Source organism: Saccoglossus kowalevskii, chromosome 9, assembly GCF_978046115.1.
Source record: "Saccoglossus kowalevskii chromosome 9, keSacKowa6.1, whole genome shotgun sequence".
NCBI classification, from domain to species: domain Eukaryota; kingdom Metazoa; phylum Hemichordata; class Enteropneusta; family Harrimaniidae; genus Saccoglossus; species Saccoglossus kowalevskii.
Window position 1 is genome coordinate 38932237 of NC_140649.1, and position 20167 is coordinate 38952403.

A 20167-nucleotide genomic window follows, 5' to 3' on the forward strand; every position below is an offset into this window, starting at 1 on the left:
TCAGTAAACTATCTTGGTCCAATGCTACACTAAAGTAGACTTGTATCTCATATTGTAGACTCAGTAGACTATCTTGGTCCAATGCTACACTAAAGCAGACTTCCATCTCACATTGTAGAATTAGTGGACTATCTTGGTCCAATGTTACACTAAAGCACACTTATATCTCGCATTGTAGACTCAGTAGACTATCTTGGTCCAATGCTACACTAAAGCAGACTTCCATCTCTCATCATAGACTCAGTAGACTATCTTGGTCCAATGCTACACTAAAGTAGACTTGTATCTCACATTGTAGACTCAGTAGACTATCATGGTCCAATGCTACACTAAAGTAGACTTGTATCTCACATTGTAGACTCAGTGGACTATCTTGGTCCAATGCTACACTAAAGCAGACTTGTATCTCACATCGTAGACTCAGTAGACTATCTTGGTCCAATACTACACTAAAGCAGACTTGTATCTCACATCGTAGACTCAGTAGACTATCTTGGTCCAATGCTACACTAAAGCAGACTTCCATCTCACATTGTAGAATTAGTGGACTATCTTGGTCCAATGTTACACTAAAGCACACTTATATCTCGCATTGTAGACTCAGTAGACTATCTTGGTCCAATGCTACACTAAAGCAGACTTCCATCTCTCATCATAGACTCAGTAGACTATCTTGGTCCAATGCTACACTAAAGTAGACTTGTATCTCACATTGTAGACTCAGTAGACTATCTTGGTCCAATGCTACACTAAAGCAGACTTCCATCTCACATCATAGACTCAGTGGGCTATCTTGGTCCAATGCTACACTAAAGCAGACTTATATCTCACATTGTAGAATCAGTGGACTATCTTGGTCCAATGCTACACTAAAGCAGACTTCCATCTCACATCATAGACTCAGTAGACTATCTTGGTCCATTGCTACACTAAAGTAGACTTGTATCGCACATTGTAGGCTCAGTAGACTATCTTGGTCCAAAGCTACACTAAAGTAGACTTCCATCTCACATTGTAGAATCAGTAGACTATCTTAGTCCAATGCTACACTAAAGCAGACTTCCATCTCACATTGTAGAATTAGTGGACTATCTTGGTCCAATGCTACACTAAAGCACACTTCTATCTCACATTGTAGAATCAGTGGACTATCTTGGTCCAATGCTACACTAAAGTAGACTTATATCTCACATCGTAGACTCAGTAAACTATCTTGGTCCAATGCTACACTAAAGCAGGCTTCCAGCTCACATTGTAGAATCAGTGGACTATCTTGGTCCAATGCTACACTAAAGCAGACTTATATCTCACATCGTAGACTCAGTAGACTATCTTGGTCCAATGCTACACTAAAGCAAACTTCCATCTCACATCACAGACTCAGTAGACTATCTTGGTCCAATGCTACACTAAAGCAGACTTCCATCTCACATTGTAGAATTAGTGGACTATCTTGGTCCAATGCTACACTAAAGCACACTTCTATCTCACATTGTAGAATCAGTGGACTATCTTGGTCCAATGCTACACTAAAGCAGACTTGTATCTCACATCATAGACTCAGTAGACTATCTTGGTTCAATGCTACACTAAAGCAGACTTCCATCTCACATTGTAGAATTAGTGGACTATCTTGGTCCAATGCTACACTAAAGCACACTTCTATCTCACATTGTAGAATCAGTAAACTATCTTGGTCCAATGCTACACTAAAGCAGACTTATATCTCACATCGTAGACTCAGTAGACTATCTTGGTCCAATGCTACACTAAAGCAGACTTATATCTCACATCGTAGACTCAGTAGACTATCTTGGTCCAATGCTACACTAAAGCAGACTTATATCTCACATCGTAGACTCAGTAGACTATCTTGGTCCAATGCTACACTAAAGTAGACTTATATGTCACATCGTAGACTCAGTAAACTATCTTAGTCCAATGCTACATTTAAGCAGACTTCCATCTCACATTGTAGAATTAGTGGACTATCTTGGTCCAATGCTACACTAAAGCACACTTATATCTCACATCGTAGACTCAGTAGACTGTCTTGGTCCAATGCAACACTAAAGTAGTCTTATATCTCACATCGTAGACTCAGTAAACTATCTTGGTCCAATGCTACACTAAAGTAGACTTGTATCTCATATTGTAGACTCAGTAGACTATCTTGGTCCAATGCTACACTAAAGTAGACTTATATCTCACATTGTAGAATCAGTGGACTATCTTGGTCCAATGCTACACTAAAGCAGACTTGTATCTCGCATTGTAGACTCAGTAGACTATCTTGGTCCAATGCTACACTAAAGCAGACTTCCATCTCACATCATAGACTCAGTGGGCTATCTTGGTCCAATGCTACACTAAAGCAGACTTATATCTCACATTGTAGAATCAGTGGACTATCTTGGTCCAATGCTACACTAAAGCAGACTTCCATCTCACATCATAGACTCAGTAGACTATCTTGGTCCATTGCTACACTAAAGTAGACTTGTATCGCACATTGTAGGCTCAGTAGACTATCTTGGTCCAAAGCTACACTAAAGTAGACTTCCATCTCACATTGTAGAATCAGTAGACTATCTTAGTCCAATGCTACACTAAAGCAGACTTCCATCTCACATTGTAGAATTAGTGGACTATCTTGGTCCAATGCTACACTAAAGCACACTTCTATCTCACATTGTAGAATCAGTGGACTATCTTGGTCCAATGCTACACTAAAGTAGACTTATATCTCACATCGTAGACTCAGTAAACTATCTTGGTCCAATGCTACACTAAAGTAGACTTGTATCTCATATTGTAGACTCAGTAGACTATCTTGGTCCAATGCTACACTAAAGTAGACTTATATCTCACATTGTAGAATCAGTGGACTATCTTGGTCCAATGCTACACTAAAGCAGACTTGTATCTCGCATTGTAGACTCAGTAGACTATCTTGGTCCAATGCTACACTAAAGCAGGCTTCCAGCTCACATTGTAGAATCAGTGGACTATCTTGGTCCAATGCTACACTAAAGCAGACTTATATCTCACATCGTAGACTCAGTAGACTATCTTGGTCCAATGCTACACTAAAGCAAACTTCCATCTCACATCACAGACTCAGTAGACTATCTTGGTCCAATGCTACACTAAAGCAGACTTCCATCTCACATTGTAGAATTAGTGGACTATCTTGGTCCAATGCTACACTAAAACACACTTCTATCTCACATTGTAGAATCAGTGGACTATCTTGGTCCAATGCTACACTAAAGCAGACTTGTATCTCACATCATAGACTCAGTAGACTATCTTGGTTCAATGCTACACTAAAGCAGACTTCCATCTCACATTGTAGAATTAGTGGACTATCTTGGTCCAATGCTACACTAAAGCACACTTCTATCTCACATTGTAGAATCAGTAAACTATCTTGGTCCAATGCTACACTAAAGCAGACTTATATCTCACATCGTAGACTCAGTAGACTATCTTGGTCCAATGCTACACTAAAGCAGACTTATATCTCACATCGTAGACTCAGTAGACTATCTTGGTCCAATGCTACACTAAAGCAGACTTATATCTCACATCGTAGACTCAGTAGACTATCTTGGTCCAATGCTACACTAAAGTAGACTTATATGTCACATCGTAGACTCAGTAAACTATCTTAGTCCAATGCTACATTTAAGCAGACTTCCATCTCACATTGTAGAATTAGTGGACTATCTTGGTCCAATGCTACACTAAAGCACACTTATATCTCACATCGTAGACTCAGTAGACTGTCTTGGTCCAATGCAACACTAAAGTAGTCTTATATCTCACATCGTAGACTCAGTAAACTATCTTGGTCCAATGCTACACTAAAGTAGACTTGTATCTCATATTGTAGACTCAGTAGACTATCTTGGTCCAATGCTACACTAAAGCAGACTTCCATCTCACATTGTAGAATTAGTGGACTATCTTGGTCCAATGTTACACTAAAGCACACTTATATCTCGCATTGTAGACTCAGTAGACTATCTTGGTCCAATGCTACACTAAAGCAGACTTCCATCTCTCATCATAGACTCAGTAGACTATCTTGGTCCAATGCTACACTAAAGTAGACTTGTATCTCACATTGTAGACTCAGTAGACTATCATGGTCCAATGCTACACTAAAGTAGACTTGTATCTCACATTGTAGACTCAGTGGACTATCTTGGTCCAATGCTACACTAAAGCAGACTTGTATCTCACATCGTAGACTCAGTAGACTATCTTGGTCCAATACTACACTAAAGCAGACTTGTATCTCACATCGTAGACTCAGTAGACTATCTTGGTCCAATGCTACACTAAAGCAGACTTCCATCTCACATTGTAGAATTAGTGGACTATCTTGGTCCAATGTTACACTAAAGCACACTTATATCTCGCATTGTAGACTCAGTAGACTATCTTGGTCCAATGCTACACTAAAGCAGACTTCCATCTCTCATCATAGACTCAGTAGACTATCTTGGTCCAATGCTACACTAAAGTAGACTTGTATCTCACATTGTAGACTCAGTAGACTATCTTGGTCCAATGCTACACTAAAGCAGACTTCCATCTCACATCATAGACTCAGTGGGCTATCTTGGTCCAATGCTACACTAAAGCAGACTTATATCTCACATTGTAGAATCAGTGGACTATCTTGGTCCAATGCTACACTAAAGCAGACTTCCATCTCACATCATAGACTCAGTAGACTATCTTGGTCCATTGCTACACTAAAGTAGACTTGTATCGCACATTGTAGGCTCAGTAGACTATCTTGGTCCAAAGCTACACTAAAGTAGACTTCCATCTCACATTGTAGAATCAGTAGACTATCTTAGTCCAATGCTACACTAAAGCAGACTTCCATCTCACATTGTAGAATTAGTGGACTATCTTGGTCCAATGCTACACTAAAGCACACTTCTATCTCACATTGTAGAATCAGTGGACTATCTTGGTCCAATGCTACACTAAAGTAGACTTATATCTCACATCGTAGACTCAGTAAACTATCTTGGTCCAATGCTACACTAAAGTAGACTTGTATCTCATATTGTAGACTCAGTAGACTATCTTGGTCCAATGCTACACTAAAGTAGACTTATATCTCACATTGTAGAATCAGTGGACTATCTTGGTCCAATGCTACACTAAAGCAGACTTGTATCTCGCATTGTAGACTCAGTAGACTATCTTGGTCCAATGCTACACTAAAGCAGGCTTCCAGCTCACATTGTAGAATCAGTGGACTATCTTGGTCCAATGCTACACTAAAGCAGACTTATATCTCACATCGTAGACTCAGTAGACTATCTTGGTCCAATGCTACACTAAAGCAAACTTCCATCTCACATCACAGACTCAGTAGACTATCTTGGTCCAATGCTACACTAAAGCAGACTTCCATCTCACATTGTAGAATTAGTGGACTATCTTGGTCCAATGCTACACTAAAGCACACTTCTATCTCACATTGTAGAATCAGTGGACTATCTTGGTCCAATGCTACACTAAAGCAGACTTGTATCTCACATCATAGACTCAGTAGACTATCTTGGTTCAATGCTACACTAAAGCAGACTTCCATCTCACATTGTAGAATTAGTGGACTATCTTGGTCCAATGCTACACTAAAGCACACTTCTATCTCACATTGTAGAATCAGTAAACTATCTTGGTCCAATGCTACACTAAAGCAGACTTATATCTCACATCGTAGACTCAGTAGACTATCTTGGTCCAATGCTACACTAAAGCAGACTTATATCTCACATCGTAGACTCAGTAGACTATCTTGGTCCAATGCTACACTAAAGCAGACTTATATCTCACATCGTAGACTCAGTAGACTATCTTGGTCCAATGCTACACTAAAGTAGACTTATATGTCACATCGTAGACTCAGTAAACTATCTTAGTCCAATGCTACATTTAAGCAGACTTCCATCTCACATTGTAGAATTAGTGGACTATCTTGGTCCAATGCTACACTAAAGCACACTTATATCTCACATCGTAGACTCAGTAGACTGTCTTGGTCCAATGCAACACTAAAGTAGTCTTATATCTCACATCGTAGACTCAGTAAACTATCTTGGTCCAATGCTACACTAAAGTAGACTTATATCTCACATTGTAGAATCAGTGGACTATCTTGGTCCAATGCTACACTAAAGCAGACTTGTATCTCGCATTGTAGACTCAGTAGACTATCTTGGTCCAATGCTACACTAAAGCAAGCTTCCAGCTCACATTGTAGAATCAGTGGACTATCTTGGTCCAATGCTACACTAAAGCAGACTTATATCTCACATCGTAGACTCAGTAGACTATCTTGGTCCAATGCTACACTAAAGCAAACTTCCATCTCACATCATAGACTCAGTAGACTATCTTGGTCCAATGCTACATTAAAGCAGGCTTCCAGCTCACATTGTAGAATCAGTGGACTATCTTGGTCCAATGCTACACTAAAGCAGACTTATATCTCACATTGTAGACTCAGTAGACTATCTTGGTCCAATGCTACACTAAAGCAGACTTCCATCTCACATCATAGACTCAGTAGACTATCTTGGTCCAATGCTACATTAAAGCAGACTTCCATCTCACATTGTAGAATTAGTGGACTATCTTGGTCCAATGCTACACTAAAGCAGACAACCATCTCGCATTGTAGACTCAGTAGACTATCTTGGTCCAATGCTACACTAAAGCAGACTTCCATCTCTCATCATAGACTCAGTAGACTATCTTGGTCCAATGCTACACTAAAGTAGACTTGTATCTCACATTGTAGACTCAGTAGACTATCATGGTCCAATGCTACACTAAAGTAGACTTGTATCTCACATTGTAGACTCAGTGGACTATCTTGGTCCAATGCTACACTAAAGCAGACTTGTATCTCACATCGTAGACTCAGTAGACTATCTTGGTCCAATACTACACTAAAGCAGACTTGTATCTCACATCGTAGACTCAGTAGACTATCTTGGTCCAATGCTACACTAAAGCAGACTTCCATCTCACATTGTAGAATTAGTGGACTATCTTGGTCCAATGTTACACTAAAGCACACTTATATCTCGCATTGTAGACTCAGTAGACTATCTTGGTCCAATGCTACACTAAAGCAGACTTCCATCTCTCATCATAGACTCAGTAGACTATCTTGGTCCAATGCTACACTAAAGTAGACTTGTATCTCACATTGTAGACTCAGTAGACTATCTTGGTCCAATGCTACACTAAAGCAGACTTCCATCTCACATCATAGACTCAGTGGGCTATCTTGGTCCAATGCTACACTAAAGCAGACTTATATCTCACATTGTAGAATCAGTGGACTATCTTGGTCCAATGCTACACTAAAGCAGACTTCCATCTCACATCATAGACTCAGTAGACTATCTTGGTCCATTGCTACACTAAAGTAGACTTGTATCGCACATTGTAGGCTCAGTAGACTATCTTGGTCCAAAGCTACACTAAAGTAGACTTCCATCTCACATTGTAGAATCAGTAGACTATCTTAGTCCAATGCTACACTAAAGCAGACTTCCATCTCACATTGTAGAATTAGTGGACTATCTTGGTCCAATGCTACACTAAAGCACACTTCTATCTCACATTGTAGAATCAGTGGACTATCTTGGTCCAATGCTACACTAAAGTAGACTTATATCTCACATCGTAGACTCAGTAAACTATCTTGGTCCAATGCTACACTAAAGTAGACTTGTATCTCATATTGTAGACTCAGTAGACTATCTTGGTCCAATGCTACACTAAAGTAGACTTATATCTCACATTGTAGAATCAGTGGACTATCTTGGTCCAATGCTACACTAAAGCAGACTTGTATCTCGCATTGTAGACTCAGTAGACTATCTTGGTCCAATGCTACACTAAAGCAGGCTTCCAGCTCACATTGTAGAATCAGTGGACTATCTTGGTCCAATGCTACACTAAAGCAGACTTATATCTCACATCGTAGACTCAGTAGACTATCTTGGTCCAATGCTACACTAAAGCAAACTTCCATCTCACATCACAGACTCAGTAGACTATCTTGGTCCAATGCTACACTAAAGCAGACTTCCATCTCACATTGTAGAATTAGTGGACTATCTTGGTCCAATGCTACACTAAAGCACACTTCTATCTCACATTGTAGAATCAGTGGACTATCTTGGTCCAATGCTACACTAAAGCAGACTTGTATCTCACATCATAGACTCAGTAGACTATCTTGGTTCAATGCTACACTAAAGCAGACTTCCATCTCACATTGTAGAATTAGTGGACTATCTTGGTCCAATGCTACACTAAAGCACACTTCTATCTCACATTGTAGAATCAGTAAACTATCTTGGTCCAATGCTACACTAAAGCAGACTTATATCTCACATCGTAGACTCAGTAGACTATCTTGGTCCAATGCTACACTAAAGCAGACTTATATCTCACATCGTAGACTCAGTAGACTATCTTGGTCCAATGCTACACTAAAGCAGACTTATATCTCACATCGTAGACTCAGTAGACTATCTTGGTCCAATGCTACACTAAAGTAGACTTATATGTCACATCGTAGACTCAGTAAACTATCTTAGTCCAATGCTACATTTAAGCAGACTTCCATCTCACATTGTAGAATTAGTGGACTATCTTGGTCCAATGCTACACTAAAGCACACTTATATCTCACATCGTAGACTCAGTAGACTGTCTTGGTCCAATGCAACACTAAAGTAGTCTTATATCTCACATCGTAGACTCAGTAAACTATCTTGGTCCAATGCTACACTAAAGTAGACTTGTATCTCATATTGTAGACTCAGTAGACTATCTTGGTCCAATGCTACACTAAAGTAGACTTATATCTCACATTGTAGAATCAGTGGACTATCTTGGTCCAATGCTACACTAAAGCAGACTTGTATCTCGCATTGTAGACTCAGTAGACTATCTTGGTCCAATGCTACACTAAAGCAAGCTTCCAGCTCACATTGTAGAATCAGTGGACTATCTTGGTCCAATGCTACACTAAAGCAGACTTATATCTCACATCGTAGACTCAGTAGACTATCTTGGTCCAATGCTACACTAAAGCAAACTTCCATCTCACATCATAGACTCAGTAGACTATCTTGGTCCAATGCTACATTAAAGCAGGCTTCCAGCTCACATTGTAGAATCAGTGGACTATCTTGGTCCAATGCTACACTAAAGCAGACTTATATCTCACATTGTAGACTCAGTAGACTATCTTGGTCCAATGCTACACTAAAGCAGACTTCCATCTCACATCATAGACTCAGTAGACTATCTTGGTCCAATGCTACATTAAAGCAGACTTCCATCTCACATTGTAGAATTAGTGGACTATCTTGGTCCAATGCTACACTAAAGCAGACAACCATCTCACATTGTAGAATCAGTGGACTATCTTGGTCCAATGCTACACTAAAGCAGACTTGTATCTCACATCATAGACTCAGTAGACTATCTTGGTTCAATGCTACACTAAAGCAGACTTCCATCTCACATTGTAGAATTAGTGGACTATCTTGGTCCAATGCTACACTAAAGCACACTTCTATCTCACATTGTAGAATCAGTAAACTATCTTGGTCCAATGCTACACTAAAGCAGACTTATATCTCACATCGTAGACTCAGTAGACTATCTTGGTCCAATGCTACACTAAAGCAGACTTATATCTCACATCGTAGACTCAGTAGACTATCTTGGTCCAATGCTACACTAAAGCAGACTTATATCTCACATCGTAGACTCAGTAGACTATCTTGGTCCAATGCTACACTAAAGTAGACTTATATCTCACATCGTAGACTCAGTAAACTATCTTAGTCCAATGCTACATTAAAGCAGACTTCCATCTCACATTGTAGAATTAGTGGACTATCTTGGTCCAATGCTACACTAAAGCACACTTCTATCTCACATTGTAGAATCAGTGGACTATCTTGGTCCAATGCTACACTAAAGCAGACTTATATCTCACATCGTAGACTCAGTAGACTGTCTTGGTCCAATGCTACACTAAAGTAGTCTTATATCTCACATCGTAGACTCAGTAAACTATCTTGGTCCAATGCTACACTAAAGTAGACTTGTATCTCATATTGTAGACTCAGTAGACTATCTTGGTCCAATGCTACACTAAAGCAGTCTTATATCTCACATTGTAGAATCAGTGGACTATCTTGGTCCAATGCTACACTAAAGCAGACTTGTATCTCGCATTGTAGACTCAGTAGACTATCTTGGTCCAATGCTACACTAAAGCAAGCTTCCAGCTCACATTGTAGAATCAGTGGACTATCTTGGTCCAATGCTACACTAAAGCAGACTTATATCTCACATCGTAGACTCAGTAGACTATCTTGGTCCAATGCTACACTAAAGCAAACTTCCATCTCACATCATAGACTCAGTGGACTATCTTGGTCCAATGCTACACTAAAGCAGACTTGTATCTCGCATTGTAGACTCAGTAGACTATCTTGGTCCAATGCTACACTAAAGCAAGCTTCCAGCTCACATTGTAGAATCAGTGGACTATCTTGGTCCAATGCTACACTAAAGCAGACTTATATCTCACATCGTAGACTCAGTAGACTATCTTGGTCCAATGCTACACTAAAGCACACTTCTATCTCACATTGTAGAATCAGTAAACTATCTTGGTCCAATGCTACACTAAAGCAGACTTATATCTCACATCGTAGACTCAGTAGACTATCTTGGTCCAATGCTACACTAAAGCAGACTTATATCTCACATCGTAGACTCAGTAGACTATCTTGGTCCAATGCTACACTAAAGCAGACTTATATCTCACATCGTAGACTCAGTAGACTATCTTGGTCCAATGCTACACTAAAGTAGACTTATATCTCACATCGTAGACTCAGTAAACTATCTTAGTCCAATGCTACATTAAAGCAGACTTCCATCTCACATTGTAGAATTAGTGGACTATCTTGGTCCAATGCTACACTAAAGCACACTTCTATCTCACATTGTAGAATCAGTGGACTATCTTGGTCCAATGCTACACTAAAGCAGACTTATATCTCACATCGTAGACTCAGTAGACTGTCTTGGTCCAATGCTACACTAAAGTAGTCTTATATCTCACATCGTAGACTCAGTAAACTATCTTGGTCCAATGCTACACTAAAGTAGACTTGTATCTCATATTGTAGACTCAGTAGACTATCTTGGTCCAATGCTACACTAAAGCAGTCTTATATCTCACATTGTAGAATCAGTGGACTATCTTGGTCCAATGCTACACTAAAGCAGACTTGTATCTCGCATTGTAGACTCAGTAGACTATCTTGGTCCAATGCTACACTAAAGCAAGCTTCCAGCTCACATTGTAGAATCAGTGGACTATCTTGGTCCAATGCTACACTAAAGCAGACTTATATCTCACATCGTAGACTCAGTAGACTATCTTGGTCCAATGCTACACTAAAGCAAACTTCCATCTCACATCATAGACTCAGTAGACTATCTTGGTCCAATGCTACATTAAAGCAGGCTTCCAGCTCACATTGTAGAATCAGTGGACTATCTTGGTCCAATGCTACACTAAAGCAGACTTATATCTCACATTGTAGACTCAGTAGACTATCTTGGTCCAATGCTACACTAAAGCAGACTTCCATCTCACATCATAGACTCAGTAGACTATCTTGGTCCAATGCTACACTAAAGCAGACTTGTATCTCACATCGTAGACTCAGTAGACTATCTTGGTCCAATGCTACACTAAAGCAGACAACCATCTCACATTGTAGAATCAGTGGACTATCTTGGTCCAATGCTACACTAAAGCAGACTTGTATCTCACATCGTAGACTCAGTAGACTATCTTGGACCAATGCTACACTAAAGCAGACTTATATCTCACATCGTAGAATCAGTGGACTATCTTGGTCCAATGCTACACTAAAGCAGACTTGTATCTCACATTGTAGACTCAGTAGACTATCTTGGACCAATGCTACACTAAAGCAGACAACCATCTCACATTGTAGAATCAGTGGACTATCTTGGTCCAATGCTACACTAAGGCAGACTTGTATCTCGCATTGTAGACTCAGTAGACTATCATTGTCCAATGCTACACTAAAGCAGGCTTCCAGCTCACATTGTAGAATCAGTGGACTATCTTGGTCCAATGCTACACTAAAGCAGACTTCCATCTCACATTGTAGAATCAGTGGACTATCTTGGTCCAATGCTACACTAAGGCAGACTTGTATCTCGCATTGTAGACTCAGTAGACTATCATTGTCCAATGCTACACTAAAGCAGGCTTCCAGCTCACATTGTAGAATCAGTGGACTATATTGGTCCAATGCTACACTAAAGCAGACTTCCATCTCACATTGTAGAATCAGTGGACTATCTTGGTCCAATGCTACACTAAGGCAGACTTGTATCTCGCATTGTAGACTCAGTAGACTATCATTGTCCAATGCTACACTAAAGCAGGCTTCCAGCTCACATTGTAGAATCAGTGGACTATCTTGGTCCAATGCTACACTAAAGCAGACTTCCATCTCACATTGTAGAATTAGTAGACTATCTTGGTCCAATACTACACTAAAGCAGACTTCCATCTCACATTGTAGAATCAGTAGACTATCTTGGTCCACTGCTACACTAAAGTAGACTTGTATCTCATATTGTAGACTCAGTAGACTATCTTGGTCCAATGCTACACTAAAGCAGACAACCATCTCACATCATAGACTCAGTAAACTATCTTAAAGTCCAATGCTACACTAAAGAAGACTTCCATCTCACACCATAGACTCAGTAGACTTTGATAGAAGCCGCAAATACATACATATCTGAAAAGCTCAAAATGTTCATAATTTTATCTCTAATAAGACAACCAAGTGGCATTGATCGTTACACTAAGATGATCCATATAAATTGTATGCCATTATTCCTCCCTGATAAACTCCATTGGATACTATGTGAAATGGTTGTTCCCAATCTAACACAGTAAAACTGGCAAGTAAACACAGTAAATTCACAAGAAGACGCATGATGTACACTTGAACTTCACGTTCGAATGTTTACTAAATAAGATCCATGGTTCACTCTGTCGAAAGCATTGGATGCATCAAGAAAACCAACAAAAACACTGCTAAGAAAACCATTATACTGGAACAGCATAGTTCAAGTGTTTACTAAATAAGATCCATGGTTCACTCTGTCGAAAGCGTTGGATGCATCAAGAAAACCCACAAATACACTGCTAAGAAAACCATTATACTGGAGCAGCATAGTTCAAGTGTTAAACCACATAAGCCATACATACCACTAGATTTCTAGGGCCAAGTGATATCTTATAAACTAAACACATTCTAAAGGAGTGAGTTATGATATTGGTGTGGTTGTTAATAGTAATTTTTATTCACATTGTATCATCCATAATGGGACTTAGATATACATTAAGTAAAATATTAACATATTAAAGTGACAATAGCAAATACAAATATGACCACATGAAGATGACCAAATAATTGTTTTAGACACAATTTAATGGGCAAAGTGGCCCGACACAAGGACGATGTCACATTTGTAGAAAATTATGATACAAAAATCACACTATTATGGAAAATAACACACAAAATCATCAGGTAGAGATTGTCAAGCTCTCTGTGATGGCAATGTATAAAACATTTTGCCAAAGGCTATTTCATTATTGTTGTTATTATGTAGCGACTCATTATTTTCTAGCATGATGGCAGGATACCTCAGTAAAGTGGAGTTACAGTTATGATTGACATCCATATGACAGACATGATACAAGCAGGAGTCAGTTTATTTGTGCGTTTGTTGTTTATTTGTTTTGAATGCGATCAGTCAACACATGTCGGAGACAGCCCTTAAACAGGATAAGTTTAAAGAAATTGGTCAACAGTTAAAGTGCAACAAAGACCCTTAATGTTGAATGGATGTAACAAGTTTAAAAGAAATGCATGCATTAATTGATTTGTACATGGCTTGCTATCACTGATGTCGTATCCAGGTAATTGTATATGCTGTATGTGTTATGAATTATAGCGCCATCTAGTGGCAGTCCTGAGATAGAGTCAGGGGTCAAAAAAATGGCGGGCTAGTTGTTTACTTGCACTTCAGAGCTCATACCACTAATTGAATTTCCATAGACGACAATGTTAACATATGACAAGATTGCTATATGAAAATGACGAAGAAAGTTGAAAATATGGCTCAAAAATGGGAAATCAATATGCCAGTAATCAACTATATGAAAAAAAACTAACATGTTGGCCAGCTCAAACTCTTGCAAATCTCAGGTAAACAAGACACACCTACTGTATTTGGATTGCACCAAGAGAAATCACTGGAAAAACACCAAGATTAGAACATCCAAATACACACAGAATAAACCCACAGGTACACAGCCGCTAAGTAGTAAACAAAAGACCACATGTTGGTCTCACCTCTGACCCAGGTGATTACGCCCTCAAACAGGGAGCACCTGAGAAAAAAAATATTTAAAAAATGTCATTGGTTCTTGCTAGGCATTTAAAATTGAGGGCTACGAGCAGCCATTGGTTGATTAGTGGCATGAGACCTAAAGTGTATGTGAGTTTCATTGGTTAAATCCAGCTTCATCTGGTGACATCAGATGTAACATTGGCGACGAGGATCAACCTAAAGGATTGTAGTATCAAGCTGAATAATCTTAAATGATGGCTGCAGCAATTTTCAGTGATTTACGGGGCATACAATCTTTTGATGCAACCGGAGATGGCAGTACTGTGAGTATTCGCTGGAAATCATGGATTGAGGAATTTGAAGCTTATGTTGACAGTAGAGGGTTGTTTATTGAAGATGGATCAGACACAAATAAAGCCCAGAGAAAAGCATTGTTATCATACATGGCTGGTGCCACAGTTAGAGAAACATTTAAGACTCTTAGTGATACAGGTACTAATAAGAACTATGATAAAGCTGTCAAAGTACTCAATGACCATTATGTTGTGAAAACAAATGCTACGTATCAAAGACACATATTCAGAAAGAAGTCACAAGGGGAAGATACTATAGCTCAATTTTTTACAAGGCTGAAGAAAGCATCTGACGGGTGTGAATATGGGGCAGACTTAAACAATCAAATAAGAAACCAGGTTGTTGGGCAATGTAATTCTGATCGGCTGAGACGCAAACTATTAGAGAGAGGCGATTTATTAACATTAAATGAAACACTCAAGATAGCAGCAACATATAAAACAGTTCGAAAATATGAAATTAGAGGAACAGAAAGTTGATAGAGTCCGCAGTTTCAAAGTCCATCCAAAGAAAACGGAGGAAAAAGGTGAATGTTATAGGTGTGGTAACCGTGGACATTATGGCAGAGATGAATCTTGTCCGGCTTGGGGAAAAACATGCAACGAGTGTGGTTGACAAGGACGCTTTGCAAAGAAATGTCACACACGTAGTACACATGTCAAGAAAGGACGAGGTAAGCCACAATACAAAAATAACGTACATCATGTAAAGACTGAACAAGAGCCAGACACTGATAGTTATGCATTTATGATGGGACAAAATGTTAAAGACCGATTTCCCAAAATACCAGTGAAAGTAGGAGGAATAGAAAGAAAGATGGTGGTTGACTCTGGAAGTGACAGTAATATAATAAGTAGAGAACTGTGGGAAAAGTTGAAAAAACAAAAGATAGTGTGCGAATCAAGGAAGTGCACAAAGAAACTATTTCCATACACGTCAAGTGAGTCACTACAAGTAGCAGGATGTTTCAGTACCGAAATTGAAGCAGGCGATGGAAAGACTCGAGCTAAGTTTATCGTCATAGAAGAGGATGGTGAACCTCTACTCAGTGGGTCAATGGCCATGGAGATTGGTGTGCTGAAAATTGGGATTGGTGTTAATGCAATCCAGTCCAAAGTTGATGTTCTAGAAGAATACAAATCAGTATGCACAGGGTTTGGTCAAGTAAAGTTCAGTGTCAACTCAGAAATTAAACCAGTTGCACAGCCTGCAAGACGGACTCCAATTGGGTTAAGGTCAAAGGTCGAAGCAAAAATAGAGGAGCTGATCGATAAGGATATTATAGAACGAGTAGAAGAGCCAACACCATGGGTGAGTCCAATCGTTGTTGTACCCAAGCCTAATGGGGAAATTCGATTATGCATTGATATGCGCAAAGCTAATGAGGCGATACTGAGGGAAAGACACCCAATTCTAACAGTTGAAGAGTTACTACAGGAGATGAGTCAGAGTCGTGTATTTTCCAAGCTAGATCTTAAGTGGGGATACCACCAGTTAGAAATTCACCCAGATTCTCGTTTCATAACTACTTTCGTAACTCACAACGACTTATATAGATATAAACGTTTGTTATTCGGAATCAATGCTGCACCAGAGATATATCAAAACGAAATACGGAAAATACTGATGGGTGTTCCTGGTGCAGTCAATATGACAGATGACATCGCAGTCCATGGTCTTGATCAAGAAGAACATGACGCATGTCTTCATCAAACACTTGATCAACTCAAAACCGCAGGTCTAACACTAAACCTAGATAAATGTGAATTCAATAGACCGGAAATCACTTTCATGGGTCATAAGTTGTCAGCAAATGGCATTGATATTGGCAGAGATAAAGTGGAAGCCGTAACTAACGCAAGAGAACCAGAAAATGTTAGCGAAGTTCGCAGTTTCTTAGTTAGTTAACTACTGTGCTCGATTCATACCAAATTTCGCGTCTATTGCTGAGCCGCTGCGTCGACTCACGCGAAACAATGAACCATTCATATTTGGTAAACAGCAGAAAATAGCATTCAATATTTTGAAAGACTGTTTGACTAATGTGGAAACTTTAGGTTATTACGACGTTAATGCCAAGACCAAAGTCATCACAGATGCAAGTCCAGTTGGGCTTGGTGCTGTTCTTGTCCAGGAACAAAAAGATGGGCCACAGGTTATAAGTTATGCAAGCCGCAGTTTAACTGATGTGGAAAGGCATTATTCCCAAACAGAAAAGGAGGTGTTAGGTCTGGTATGGGCATGTGAGAAATTTCACCCATATATCTATGGAATTAAGTTCGAGCTGGTAACCGACCATAAACCGCTGGAGGCAATCTATGCTCCTCGTTCAAAACCATGTGCTCGTATAGAGCGATGGGTACTCAGATTACAGTCGTATGAATTTAAAGTTGTTCACATACCAGGAGTAAAGAAAATTGCTGATTTACTATCACATTTGACAAATACCAAATCAACTAAGATAATGACAACACTTCAAAAAGAAGCAGAAGAATACGTTAGATTTGTTGCAGTAAATGCTACACCACGCGTAATAACAACACGCGAAGTAGAGAGAGCGTCTGCTGAAGATGACGATTTAAAGTGCCTGTGAAATGGCTGCTATTTTCACGCCTAAAATTATCCATTGATACATAAATATTATTAATTTTTATGTTTCTAAGCATAAATAATTTTTTTAAGTGAAAAAATGTGTTTTTAACTCAGTCTACGGAAACTTTATTTTTGTGTATTTTAAAACGAGGCTCCTCATTAGCTTCTCATTTGCATACAGAAATTCCCCTTGTGACGTCAAAAGGGGAAGTCGCTGGGCAGCTTGCATAGCCGATACGTGTAAATAAGGCAAATTTCTTGTGCTGTTTTCTCGTCTTTGACTAAATTGCCACTTATGTACTTGTTCGTCGAGGAAGAATGGACCATAATGAACACATAGTATCAAGTTTGTTGCATGGGGTTGAGTCAGATGCGAAATATGTCCGGTCTGGTGTCGCTAGTCACCGTGGTCGTCACCGTCACTGTCACCGGAGCACGTTTGTACACTGTCGCTGGACTCCGGCATTGGACAAAATCGAATTTGACGGCTGAATCGTCTTGTTATTTAGCAGGTTACTAGACACTATTGATTTATAAAATAGAGAAATAATTTAAAAAAAACGACAAAACACAGTTACTGAATAAATGACTGCCGCGTTGTAATGGGTGAACGCGTCGGGTCATGAGGGGGACAAGTGCGTGAATGGCGGCGTTTAATTGGATAACAAAAATTACTGAGAGCGACTCACATACATACAAATTCAGAGTGGATTTAGCGTGATTTTCATGATTATGACATCATATTAAAAAAATACATTGACAGCTCAAGTCCGGATTCTTATTCCGTAAATTATTACGCCAATCAAGCTGCAAGTAAAGGCAACAAAGGTGTGAATTCGACATTCAACACCAATAACCGAACAATTCAGACACTTTTAGCCTACGAAAATGAAAACATCCGGAGGGCTGCGTAATTTCCTGTTTGTCCGACGCTTCGTTTTCGTGTCATTATCAAAATTACTGCTACCTTTTTACATAACACGGGTGGTGTCTATAAAGCGATAATCAGGATCGCAAAAAAATCAAATCATTTGAAACACATACTCGACGTCTCTCTTCCTTCTGAAATCCGTCTCAGTGATCATGGACTGGTCCGGAATCTATTTTTTCGAGAACGTTTTGTATTGTCATGGACAAGGACAGTTTTTCAAAACAAAAAAAAAAGAATCTGAGGTGAAGTAGACACTGCATATGACGCTGTTACGAGGAAGTCCACCCAACCTTTTCTCGTTATTTTCACGGTTTTCGTCCACTGATTTCGCACCTTCGGATCGATTGGAAACGTGGAAATACTTACACTATGACTATACGCATTACTGCAACCGCCCACAACACAACGTTTAACCATCATAAAAGTTTGTTGTGAAAACAACTCCTAAAAATTCGCTCTCTCAAAAATAAAATAAAATAAAATAGGCAAAAGAAACGTCGATTAAAAAATGTATATCGTTTAAAAGTACAGTTGTACGTTGAATGACATAGTGATATAAAAGTACGGCCCAGGGGTATGGCTTCCTCTCATATTTTTGCATTTGGTGGCGCACTTTCGGCGAGAGTCGGAAATCCGGAAACAGTCGACCGTTTCAGGATAGGTGGGCATGGCTACAGCACGGGAAATATCTCAAATTTATTTGGATACGAGTAATCATTTTCAGCAAAAAAATCAATAATTGCCCACTTCAGTGGGGCACAGATCTAAAATGGGAAGTGTGTGGGTGGGCATTGCACAGGCACTTTAAGTGAAATACATGAATGCATTGAGACTAATAGATGGGACAAATGCACAAATAAGCAATATGTAGTAGTTAGCGGTGAACTTTGCACTTTAGGTAAATTAATCATGAGAGGTACACGATTAGTCATACCAACGAAATTCAGACCACATATATTGTCACTTGCTCATGTCGGACACTTGGGTATTTAAGGTCAAGGGTATGGTGGCCTGGAATGGAGAAGGATGCCGAAAAACACTGTAAAACATGTCATGGATGCCAAATCACCAGTAGACAAAATCCACCAGAACCGATAAGAAGTACTAGACTTCTGACAGCGCCATGGGTAGATTTGGCAATTGATTTTCACGGACCTTTACCATCTGGAGAATATGTATTAGTTGTGATTGATTACTATAGTCGATATTATGAGCTGGTAGTTATGAAATCAATCACAGCAGAAAGGACAGTTGCAGAGTTGCATATAATATTCGCGAGACATGGATTACCAGAAATTTCTGAAACATTTGCAAACTATATGACTGAAACGGGTATATACCATCATAAGGTGACACCCAAATGGGCACAAGTAAATGGAGAGGTGGAACGTCAAAATCAGTCGCTTGAAAAACGTATGAGAATTGCACAGGCTGAGGGCAAAGATTGGAAGAAAGCTATGCTGGAATACATTGCAGCTTACAGAGCAACACCGCATTCCACCACTGGAAAGACTCCAGCAGAGCTTCTTTTTGGCAGAAAGATTCGCACAAAATTGCCTAAGTTGACAACAGTCTTTGTTGATCAGGAAACCCGTGACAAGTATGCTGAACAAAAAGGAATGGCAAAAATTTATGCAGACAAGAGACGTAATGCTATAGAATCGGACATTATACCAGGTGACAAAGTATTGCTTAAACGCGAATGAAAAAATAAATTAGACACACC

The 20167-nt window shown here is 39.4% G+C and overlaps 1 protein-coding gene across 1 annotated transcript; it reads left to right on the forward strand.

Annotated features, from left to right (window-relative positions):
- Positions 1-14818: 14818 nt before the first annotated feature.
- LOC144358564 (uncharacterized) lies at positions 14819-15397 on the forward strand. Its single transcript, XM_078012224.2, has one exon. The coding sequence runs from the start codon at positions 14819-14821 to the stop codon at positions 15395-15397; it is 579 nt and encodes a 192-aa protein (XP_077868350.2).
- The last annotated feature ends 4770 nt before the right edge of the window (positions 15398-20167 follow it).